General features: G+C 40.1%; 1 protein-coding gene across 3 annotated transcripts in view; it reads left to right on the top strand.

Annotated features, from left to right (window-relative positions):
- The window catches only part of C2CD3 (C2 domain containing 3 centriole elongation regulator), a 49,064-nt gene that overhangs the window by 20,574 nt on the left and 16,320 nt on the right, over positions 1 to 12,170 (top strand). For all 3 annotated transcript variants that reach the window (XM_026111454.2, XM_026111453.2, XM_026111455.2), the window contains 7 exons: positions 219 to 327; positions 1,744 to 2,012; positions 2,698 to 2,787; positions 3,751 to 4,371; positions 5,152 to 5,469; positions 9,328 to 9,466; positions 11,126 to 11,190. In XM_026111454.2, coding sequence (XP_025967239.2) covers positions 219 to 327; positions 1,744 to 2,012; positions 2,698 to 2,787; positions 3,751 to 4,371; positions 5,152 to 5,469; positions 9,328 to 9,466; positions 11,126 to 11,190 — 1,611 coding nt within the window. The remainder of the gene's footprint in view (positions 1 to 218; positions 328 to 1,743; positions 2,013 to 2,697; positions 2,788 to 3,750; positions 4,372 to 5,151; positions 5,470 to 9,327; positions 9,467 to 11,125; positions 11,191 to 12,170) is intronic.

Raw genomic sequence — 12,170 nt, 5'->3', positions numbered from 1 at the left:
GCCTTAATTTCTGGCTGAAGTAAGAGCATCTTGCAGAAACAGTCAGTCTCAACAGTCTTTAATTCCCAGCTGTGCATCTGTGTTTTTCATATGGATTTTTTTTTTGCATTAATAGAGTAAGTTTTGTATTGCAAGTTACAACAAAGTACTGATTATATTGGACGTAGCTTTATAAAAAGCTGACCATTTCTTTCCCTTCTTTCTTTTATTTAATCTAGGGTTACTTGATGTGAGCGTGAGATACCAACGTTCCATGAAAACAGCAGCTCGAGCTATTTCTCTTTCTGTACAAATACACAGAGCAGCTGGTTTGCAAGCAGCAGCCAGGTAAAGTCTAATTGTAAAATGAAGATTTCTCTCTTAGAATAGCCTTATCTGGAGGCAGCAGGCTGAGACATTAGAACAAACTGTAACTGGCCAATTTTCTATCTGTAGGGACCTAGATTCAAACTGGGTTCTGATCAAAAGAGAAACTAAGTTAATAAAGAACATTAGTGGTTATTTTTGTCCCTTAAGCTGCAGCATTGTGTAGTAGCAATTGTTCTGCAGAAGGCTCAAGACTGTAGGGCAGGGAATGAAGTAGTTTAGATTTGCAGTGCATTAGCAAAACTAAGAGTGAGGGAGGACATCGTGCAGTGTTCTTACAACATGCATAATTCTAGCCACACTTTTGACTCCTCAGCCTTTTGATCAGTATTACCTTCTTTCATATTTTTCTACACCAAAAGCTGATATAAAATTTGGGCCATAGAGAACGGCACCTAGCTGGATGTTGCATCTTGGTGTTACTGATGCTATTTAAATGTTAACTGAGATTAGTTTTCTTGAGTTTCACTGTGGAAACATGGATAAACTGACTGGAAAAATGAAACATCCCTTTTCACCTTCCGGTTGCTGTAAGGCTGCTGTACGTGCACAGTATCACATAAGCTTAGTTTCAATATGCAATTTTCAAGAATTAAAGAAGAAGGGGTAAAAGAGGGGGAGTCACTTCTGTAAGGGGAAGATGGCTCTTGTCTTTCTAGAGCTGTGCCCACTGACCTTTTCTGAGTGTTGGTGAGCTGTTAATCTATCTTAATTCAAGTAGACTCCATAAGATGAAGATCACTCCCATATGGTGCTCTGAGAAGTTAAGAAAGTGGAATGACTTGCAAGTCCTGATTCTTCAGGTGTATGACCTGAATAATATATCCAGTCTGTTTTGGTTGTGAATGATTCCATCTGACAATTTCACCTCCTTTTGTTTATCAGTACTAGCGTATAAAAATAATATGGCTTGGCCTTTTGCTTTCATCTGCAGTAGGTTCTCTGGGAATTTATCCTACTACTGTTTTTACAGTATGGGATGTTTTTAAAGGTGCTGAGTACTTTCTCACGTACTTTGGTCTTCAGATCCTGACAACAACGAGAACACAGCCACCAATGATGGACCTTGTGATGGTTACTCCCACCATTTCATACATGTTCCTAGTATGTTCAGACAAAAAAAAATGGTGAAAAATACCTGCAGCCAGAACCCCTGTCTGCTCTAACCTATAACAGTCCTACAGCACAGATAAAAAATTTTCTGAGCACTTCTATGTTAGGCAAAACCCAGGAATATAGATTGAATCCACTGTTTTGTTTTGTCTCGTATTTTCACCATGAAGACTTAAAACCTTTACTTTGTTTGCATTGATTCCTAGTTTTATTGTACATTATATTCATTCTCCTCTTTGTTTTCCTCTCCTTTATTAAATGAAGAGCTGTTGCAGAAAAGAACCCTTCCCTTCAGTACTATGCAGGTGTGGGAGTTAACACCTACGTCTCTGTGCGCCCCTCTTTCCTACCAGAGAGGGAGAGGCGCAACACGCGAGCTGTGGCTCATACTTTCTGCCCGGAGTTCAAGGACCACATAGAGTTTCCTTGTAACCTCATCGTTCAGAGAAGTAGTGGAGAAGCCTCTTCTCTGGGGGAACTCCTGCAGTCTGCCAGTATCATCTTCTCTATCTACCATCAGAGCATCAAGTCAGGTAAGCAAGACAAGTGATTCCAGTGACTAGATGATGTCGCTATTTTAGATAATGATCCAGTCTCATTAATTTTCAGTTCAGAAGAGAGACTACTTTGTGCAGTCTATAATAGATGTCATTACCTAACCTGCCTTCAGAGAAGGCTTTGGGAAGTACTGTTCCCCATGTACAAAGAATTAAGGCTTCCAAGACTCCAGGTGGTCAAGATCTGTTTTAAATGAAGAGATAATGCAGTTAATAGCAATAGCCCTTTGACTCCTGGAGCACCCTGCCTTCATAGGTGCATGCCTTATTGCCCCAACTTTATGGAATGGGGTAATGGAGGTTCAGAAAAAAATTGCTTAAGATCCTCCAGTGAACGTATGGCAGATAGGCAGATGTGTGCTGTGATAGAGTTGGGTTTCATCCTTCAATCTCCTGCTCTAATCATTAGTACCTTAGTACCTGCCAATACTTACAGACAGGTCTTGTTCACACTCCTGTTTCTTGCTGATTTGGGCCTGATATATCCTGGGCCGTTTGTTTTGACTTTTGTCCTTTTTCCATGAGTTACGAGTTTTTTCAGTATGGCAGCTGAGCTATCTGCTGTTGATGTGATGCAGCTTTCTCTAGAAAGAGATAGTCTGAATCATGTCTAAATCTTGCATTCTAGTTTGCTCTATTTGCAAAATTTTTTATTTTCCAGCCACTGACACATTGGCAACACAGACATCAAGAGATTATCTTCTTGGGACAGTCACAGTTCCAACCAGAGACCTGCTGAGAAGAAGATCAGGTAATGGGGCAGTTACATTACCGACATTCTGTGTAGATGCTCTTGTAATTAATTGCTTAGAACAATTTTGGTTCTCATTTTTTTAGACCAAAGTTCTCTCAGACGTTACGTATATCTCTATTAAAAATCCTGTATTAGAAAACTCATATAATGGAAGCTGTTTGAAGATCAGCTTTCAAGGTGCTGGATGTGTAGCAGCAGTTGAACTGTGTGATTAATATATTTTGTACTGCTTATGTGGGTCTTCCAGAAATTACAAGAGAGCAGCCAGTTGCACCTTATTAAGAGTCAGACACTGTATAGATGGCACTGTATGGATGGCACTGTAAACTGCTGTTTATTTTCTACTTTATGATTGAAAGTCCAAGAGTTGTAGAGTTTGGTTGAGGACCAGTGATTGCTTTTGAGGTGACAAATCTGGAAACAAAGGCTTAGATAAGTTAAAAAGCAGTTGGATTAACCTTTTTTTTTCTTTTTCTTTTTTTAACTAAATGTAAAATACTACTTCTGTCTAGTCTTCATTTGCAATTGTTATATCTTGTAGTAATATTTTCTTGTAATAATATTTTCATTATCGTCTTGTTCATTTCTGCTTTAATGTCATTATAGTTTTAGTGCTCTTTTTCTCCAACCATGAAATTTTCTGTTTATTTTTAATGAGAAGAGAGGAGGAAAAATCTGAGACTCTTTAATTTTATAATTGGAGATTCATGGGGTATAGTTTGATTGTAAAATGAGAGTCATTGATGAAGTGGAAAGTAAAATGCTTTTGGGATTGGAACTACCTGTGAGGTTTTCTGAGGTCTAACAACCTGCTGCTTTTTCAGGTTAGAAATGATTTGACAAATTCCAAATTTTCACTTCCAAATACTGGTCCTGGACTAATGACCAAAGCGTGAAAAATTCTTTCCTGACATCTTCCAGAAGGTAGGATAAGGCTAATTATGATCTCTTCTCCTGAAGGTATTACGGGCTGGTACCCAGTTACCCTCTCTGAGGATTTGGTGCCTTCCCATTGCACAAACGTCATGCAGACCATTGTGGGAGGACTGGAGCTTTCGGTGACTTTTGCTCACCACGATGACAGAGAGCGTGTTTTGGAGGCTGCTAAGCTTTTAGGCTGGAACAGCGAGGAAAACAACGAAGACAGTATGGATGATAGTGACGAATGGGAGCAGGGTGAGAATCCAGCGATCGTGACCATTTCTACCCCGAGAGTGTGGCTGCCAGTCCACTGCGTGCTGCTCGCAGGCCAGACGCACCTGAATAAAACTACTTACTGCTACCTCAGGTATAAGCTGTATAATCAGGAAGCCACGTGGACTTTGCTTAAGAGACCAAAATTGAGTGACGACAAAAAGAACGTTACAGCGAACTTTAAGAAACCACACAGGATGACTCTCAGGAGGAGCCAAGGGCTGCACTGGTTCTTCAGAGAGGAGAAGTTGGAAATCCAGGTGTGGTGGGCGTATGGTAAAGAAAATGGTGTGGAAAGACCACTTGATACAGATCGTCTTATTGGATCTGCCTACGTCGACCTCACAGCATTGGCGGAGAGGTCAAGGAAAACGCTAAGTGTTAGTGGTAAGTTCCTAAAGAACGTGCCCTTATTTCATTCCTCTTTAGTGATATTTTTGTTTGCCTAACTTGTCTAGTCACCTTAAGCAAAATGTTTATAGCTTTGTTTTGCCCTTTACGGACTCAACTGCCCCCTCCTCTCCTTGAAGACGAACAAAGTTAAAATGCTTCTCCAAGTTCAAAACTTAGCAAGTTAAATGGGTGAAAAGTTGATAGTAATGATCAGTAAGGGGTGAAAAACTAGCTTGGGTGGATTGATAAAGAATGTTTTTTCAGAATTACAGATTGTGCCTCGATGATTTGGCATCACAGAGTGAAAAGGAGCTATGAGTAAGAATAATGCCTCACAAGAAGGCTGAATGCCTGTAGTCAGAGCAAAGGACTAAGCACTGAGAACATCTCAGAAACTTCTGTGCTCTTCAGTTACTTATGCTTTTATCATCTATGTGCTATCAGCATATATTTTCCATATATATGTATAAAATTTTGCAGAAATACTCTTTCCAGCACTCACAGGAAGTTGATGTGCTATGAAACAGCAATTTAAACTGCTAGTGGGAAAATGAAGATGTACCGTTTGGGGGGTTGCTCACTGTTTCTGCCTCTACAAGCTGATACTCCTAATAATGCACTTGGTAATACCTTGCACAGAAATTATATTGAAACTCGAAATTCATTCTGCTGGTCTGGTGTGAGATCTTTGCTGTAATACACTGTAGCAGCTTTTTCGACGATCCTGTTTTTCCTTCGGCTTGTTTAGCTGGTCGGTTGTGAATTCTCTTGCAGGGGTTTATCCGTTGTTCAGATGCAATGCTGCAGACCTAGCAGGAGCTGCTGTTCGTGTTCATATTGCACTTTCTTCCACTTCTGCTGCCCTGACCAGCAGACTTCGCTGTGCTGAGGAATGCAGCAGCAGTGAAGATGAAGCCACAGAGAAAGCCCCGGATGGGAACCAACAGGTCTCCGAAAATCAGAGTCAGAAACTGGATATTGTGAATTCAGAAGTCACCAATGGGAAACCATCTGAAGAAGACTTGGTGTCTCTGGAAAACACAGTTGCTGTCACTATCCTCGTGGAAAGAGCAACGCATCTAAGTTTAAAAGGTAAAAATGCCTTTTTTTCTGGGATCCGCTCATGACAGGTACTGCAAGGAGCAATTTAAAAACAGAAAACCGAGGAATTTTCATCAAATTTATTCAAACATAATGAATGAGGTGGGTTTTGAGCTTGGCTTTGTAGTGTTGCAGCCCCAAGATCATTGCATAAGTACGGGGGAAGCAGGAAGTGAAACTATCCAGTCCATCTCTGTTAATGAAAAATAAAATGTAAATAATATAATGTTCACCACTACAGATGACAGCTGAATTCTGAAGGTAAGTGTTACCTGAATAACTTAACGCCAAGATACTCATGTCTCAGACTCTTGCAAATTCTGCATTTTTAGCATATAATCAATTTGTAAAGCTGGCTTGCTTGTGCTGTCTAGAGACTGCCAGACACAGCAGCGAGGAAGAGCGATGTAAGGACAGAACAGTCCGAATTTACCCCGGCTTGACATGCTCTGTTTCCCCCTCTTTAGAGTGAAAATTACAGTTAGGTGCCTATTCGCGATGCTGAGGGACGCCAAAGAATTGCTCGTCACTTTTAAATTTATTGTAAACTTATTAAAATATTCCTTCCTAGCAAGGTGATGCTTGGTGCTTGTTGTGCAGTAATGTAACACACTTAGAGCGTTTGTAATTTTTTTTTTTTGGAGCCTTTTATTTTTCCCTCAAGTTGCAATCTCTAAATGAACCTATTTTGTTAGAGTTAAACCCCTTAAAATATCTTAAGTACTCCATCCCTTACCTCGGCTGCTTCTGAGCGCTGTATGACTTGATCATTTTGTGTTTGCTCAGCATTTGATCAGATCTTGTTTGGGCCGTTGCACGTGTTTGCTCAGCATTTGATCAGATCTTGTTTGGGCCGTTGCACGCTACCTAAATACAAATATGAGTAAGGGACTAACTTGGGTGAGTTTTCTGGAAATGTCTTTGTTTAAGGGTCGACTGTTTCATAGTCTGGGTGCTTTGATAGAAAAGAGCACTCAGCATTTTCTGGCGTGATACTTACAGCACAGCTAAGAGTCAAATAGAAGCCGTGATTTAAGTACCACTAATTCTGGTACATACTGAGCACCACAGATGGCTTTTTTTGGTAAGCTCTGATTCTGTAATCTTCTGGAATTCATAGTCTTTGTTTTTGGAAACATGGTGCAACATTATTTGCTTCTGCAAAGTTTTTGGTGCAATAAAGAAAGGTTCTTTTGTTCGTGTATGCTACTGCAGTATTTCCATCTTCAAACAACTTAGCTTTTCTTTGGATTTTCAGATGTAACCGAGAGGCTATTGATACACTGGAAAAGATGCTATATAAGCTTTTTGAACAAGAATTTGCATTCTTCATAGTAACAGTTTCATTTCTGTGTTACAGATAAAAATGTTAGAATACATTTCCAGTCCAGTATGTTGTAGGTGACAAACTTTATGCAATTTTAGAAGAACTACTTAAGTTGCACAATTTTCAAAAATTGGGTGAAGATGCAAAATGATTCCCCAAATCTCTTGATATTTCTTGTGGCTTTAAGTCACTTTTCCTACCTGAAAAGTCTTTTCTTTTTCTGCATCTTCCAAAAAATACAGAAGAAGCAGTCTGTATTTCATAATGTTGGAAAGGAATGAAATTATCTCCATGTGAAGTTCTACAAAATGCAAAAGGTTAAAACAAAACAGCCATCAGGACAGTATAGCTCTGATCCAGATGATGCTGTGCAGCAGGTGCCCTAGCCATAAAGCTTTTATTTTTTACTACCCACTTTGTGAAGCATCAGGTCACACACTTCAACTCCTTCTTTCACCTCATCCTTCAAATATTGCTTTTATAAAGTGGAATGAAATTAATTCTTCAATGTAACTTCTTTGCAAAGTCAGACGTTAGAAGTCACTAAGCTAAATCAGTCTTGGTGAGACACCTTTGATCTGGCTGAGTCTTCTTATTAAATCCAACAATTCTGTCTGGTTTAGGCATTTTTTTTTCCTACAAGAAACGCAAGCTAGGACTTGAGAAATGCTCATTTTGCCCTTGACTACAAAGACTGATTTTTAGGTCTGCCTTTGCACTGAAGAGACAGTGAGCTAGTTCGGACAGGTTCTACTTGTTTCTCTAAGCTGAGCACACATTACCCACGTCTGCATTTGAGTTGTCATGTCCACGGACTTACCAAACTGAGAAGAGTTTTGACTGCATGTTTTAAACCGAAGTTACTGTGTGCATTAGAAAAACAAAACTCATGAGTTCTCGGGCAAACCCTGAAGAAAGTGATACAGCAGCAGTAACGCAGGAAACCACTGTGAATCAATCACATTTGATCATATTTCACAGAGGATCAGACTTCAGGAGAAAAGAGAATTTTTAGTTAAATCAAATTCATACTTGTCAGTTTTAATCACACTTTCTGTCCAACAAGGTCTTAGAAAAGTCCAAAGCCACATGCCGCATCCTTGGGAAACGGAGAGGAGGAAGTAATCTGCAACAACCGATGTATGAACAGTATTTGATTGCAAAGTCTGACCATGTTTTCCCCTTGGCTAAATCCGCGTCTCCTAGAAGACTTTGCCAGCTGCAAATTCACCATCTCAACAGCGCCACAAGCAGTAAAATGCTCCTGCAGCTTTACAAGTCATGACACGCTGCAGCAAATTAATCTCACTAACGTGAACGTAACTAAGAGGGTCCATGCCTGAGGAAGGGTCATGACGGAAGGGAAATAGCGGGGAGGTGGAAATCCTCCGATTCGCTCTCTGAATTTCCTGAGAGCATTTGCACAGCACTGGCCCCTCTGGAGGCCCTGAGCATCCTCTTGCTTCTCAGGCTGTAATTCAGTGCAGGTGGTTGTGTGATTTCTGCAGCTTTCATTCAACTCTTTCTAGTCCATAATATCCAGCATTTGGTGAATGCCCAGCTCTGTCCCTTAACATGACCTTGCGTTCCTCGATTACAAATTATCTGCCTCTGAGTGCAAACAAGCAAGTTAATTCATTATCTGCTTTCTCACAAACTTTCTCCCAGGCTATTTGAGGGAGAATGAGGGAGAAAGGGTTTGCGCTTCCGTCCCTAATCTGTTTATGCAAGAAGTCTTGCAGAGCTTTCACCGATGCATTGTAGAGTGAATGTCGTTCCTGGTTGCTTAGCTTAGTAATCACAAAGGTCTAGTTTGTGCTTGGATTAAAAACAGTATTTCCTGAAGCGACAAAAAGGTTTTTTAATGCTTGGGTCCCTTTAGCACTGGGAGCATGTTTTCTTATTTAGTCAATGTAGGAAATTGTTCTAATTGGTGATACTGGAGCGTATTTTGTTAGCAGTCAATAGAAGATCCCAGCAGAAGTTTGCAGATCATGGCTGTACAGTCCTGATAGCTCTGCTGAATCACTGTCCGAGCAAAGCCGTGCATCAGCACTCTGCCTGTCTCCTTTCCTGGCAGCAGTAGTTAGTTAAATTCGAAGAGATCTTATCCCCAACAAAGCAGCTGTTAAGCCAAACTGGCTTTTGTAACATTGGATATTTTGTATATTTAAAAGCTAGGGTTGATAGCCGCTTTAGCCTAGCACAGAGGGTAGATCAAGCACTGGGTTAGGGACCTAGAGACCTAGCTCTGCCTTTGGCGGCTTGGATGATCTTAGGCAAGGGGCTTCTCCATGCTCTGGTTTCTGCTGTCTACAAGGTTTGTGTGATATTCTCCCCCAGTGTAAATATGAGGTATTTTCAGCTCTACCAATGAAAAGGAGCATTTCCATTTCCTACACGATGGATTTCTTTATTAAGTATGTATTTTTAATTGCTGATCTGCCTTTAGAAAAAAAAATAATTATTAGTAAACTGCTTATCCTTTGTACAATTCTGTATTTAATTCTGTCTAATTTTAGGGAGTCCTTTAACAGAACGTGGAGTGACAGCGCCTAGTAGCTATGTATCGTTTGCCGTCGCTGATGCAGATGCTCCAGTAACCACTTCAGTAGTAGAAAACACAGACTCCCCCGTCTGGGACTTTCAGCAACAAGCAAGGTGAGTGATGTGGGCTTGCACAGACATGCTTGCAGAGCCTTTGGGTCTGACAGCCGGTGGCTCAGTGTGAAAAGGACATATTCATTAGGGCTGTCTTTCTGCCCCCTGGGCCTGTACTGTTTTGTTGGCTATATCAGCTCATAAACTTGTACCCACTTTCATCCAGAAGCTTCAGCTTTTGATCAGCAAGCTTTAAGAGGCGCTTTCTCTAGCTTTGAAGAGCCATCTTGTTCAGCTCCTCTCAGCTGAAAATCCTTGTTTCCATGCTTCACAATCGCCACGTGCTGAAATTTGGAAGATAGTGTTTGAGGAAGCTTGATCTCGTAGCTACCCTGAGGAAGGGTGGTTTGGCCTCCACTGAATTTCTCTCTGCGCCGTGTTTTGGCTCACCTTGGCTGAGTCAGTAAGTTTTCCTCTTCTTTATTTTCCCCACCTGGAGGAAGGGACTGATAATAACTAAAGGACTCTAGGGAAGATTAAATTAGACTTGATCTGATTTATTGGCTTTTCCCCATACGTTTTGCTTTGTTCCATCTTCAGAAGTATGCCCTGGTTCAGGACAAATGCTCCAAGGTGGGATTCACCTCCTCTGACTTTAGATATCTGGAAGTTAGGCGTCTCAAGTCTGAGCTGTTCACCCTGAGCTTCCTCTACGGTCACTGGAGAGAATCGGCCCCCCACTCAGTGAGTCACTTGACCTGTGTTAGATGCCTGTCTGCCGACAGGATAAATATTCCCTCGGGATGCCTGTTTCTCTCTAACGAGTATAAAGACAGCACCAGGGACGTAGCTCAGACTTGGATATCTGAGCCCAAGTTAGGGCAGGTGAATCGACCACTCCAAGGTACCGTAGCAGATCAAGTCATAAACCGTAATATTCAGTAATAAACCTGTATTTGCAGTCTTGTGGTTCTTCCAGTATTTCTATGCCAGCTTTTTTAATTAATTCCAAAACAGTAGCCAAAGGTGTTTTCTAAACTAGGCGGAACAAGTTTGATCCAGGCAACAAGAAGTCATACTCAGTGTTTTATTTTGTCCGTTACAGAACACATGCAAATGTATACCAGTGACTGCCCAGGAGTGGCTTTTGCTGCCAGACTGCTGAGTTGGGTTTTTGGTTTTAGGGATTTTGTAATGTGAAGATCAAACCCTTGAAAGACTCTGATATCTGAAGCTGAAAAGTTTAGTTTCAGAGGTTGCTTATGCTCAGAGTCACATCTGAAATGCTTCAAGCAACCTAAAAACTGTTGAACAAAGGCATTTGACCTTTCAGTATTCAAAGTTTTTTTTTTCCAGAAATCAGCATCAAATATTACAGCTTTCAGCCATAACCCCACAGCTTTGCTATCACCATACTTACTGAGTCACAAGATATACTGTTTTTCCATTTCTCTCCCACTTTTCCTGATGGTTTTGATGTCCTAGCTTTTAAATCCACAACAAGAGTGAGGAGAGAGAAGTACTTTTTGGATAAACAAAAGCCAAAACCATATAAAGGTAACTGTGCTTTGAAGAAATCAGTGAATCTTTTTCCCTGTGATTCAAGGAAGAAACTGATTTGTCTAGATAGGTAAAATGGCACTGAATCTTCAGAGACGTTTTACTCTTCTTGCTGTTTTTCCTACTTTGCATAGCAAATTATGATTTTATTCCTAACAGATTGTCCAAAGAACTTCTCTTGGATCCACAGCAAACCTTGGTCTTCAAAGTGTGGCATAAAGCAGGTAAAGTTTGTAGTGCAGTATTGGGAAGAGTGTCTTTTGGCATCCCTTTCCATGGGTAACTTCAAGGAAATTGGAGAGTGGAATTGTAAAGACATTTTTTGCCTTGCATTAGAAGAGTTATAGCTAAGTACCCATTGATTTCCTGCCCCTCAGCATCCTTTTCCGCATGCATCTTCTGGCAAGATTTGGTTTGTTTGTATTCCACTAGTTCTTTTCATTTTTAATTTGACAAGATTTTGGAGGTTGGATTTTCCTAATGAAGAGACATTCTTTGCTGTATCTTTTGTGTGCTGATCTTTTTTGTTGTTGTTGTTGTCTCAATAATTGGTTGAAGTGTGGCCAGCAATGTTTGAGTTAAAGCAGTTCCAGTAACAGTGCAGATATTGCATATTTTGCCTATTTTCTAGAGGCAGATGATAAAATACATATGATTAAGATAAAAATATTGTTTGAAAAAAATTTTGCCTGAAGAAAGACTATTTGACCATTTTTGCCAGATGGACTTTTTATTGATCTTTACTCCAATTGTAATCAAATATTTTTATAGTGTCATGGATATATTTTAAGAATTATTTCTGTATCCAGAATTAGCACTTACTGGAGCAGTTGAAGGCCTTACGTTTCAAACCTTACAACATATGTAAGCTTTTTATATGCATTTTTACTGTGCCTCCTGTTTGTTGTTAAATGATAAAGATACTGATTAAATGATAGAGATACTAAAGAATAGTTCAACCTGGTGTTTGCTTGTTTTGTTGCTAGCCTAGATCCTTCAATATTTAAATGATACCAAGCAAGCACATGTTTAAAAATCCGTGTGTGTGTTGGTGGCAAGACAGCTCTACTTCTTCAGTTCAGACTAGTAGGATGTGATATTTAAAATATTGATTTTTTTTAACATATTAAAGCTTAGCTGGCCAATTTTATTGCTTCAAAAATAAACTTGCTATGTAACTTAGCCTTTCTCTGTATTACACAGA

Source organism: Dromaius novaehollandiae, chromosome 1, assembly GCF_036370855.1.
Source record: "Dromaius novaehollandiae isolate bDroNov1 chromosome 1, bDroNov1.hap1, whole genome shotgun sequence".
In the NCBI taxonomy this organism is placed as follows: Eukaryota; Metazoa; Chordata; class Aves; order Casuariiformes; family Dromaiidae; genus Dromaius; species Dromaius novaehollandiae.
Note: the sequence above shows the minus strand (reverse complement) of the source record. Positions and strands in the feature narration are given on the sequence as shown.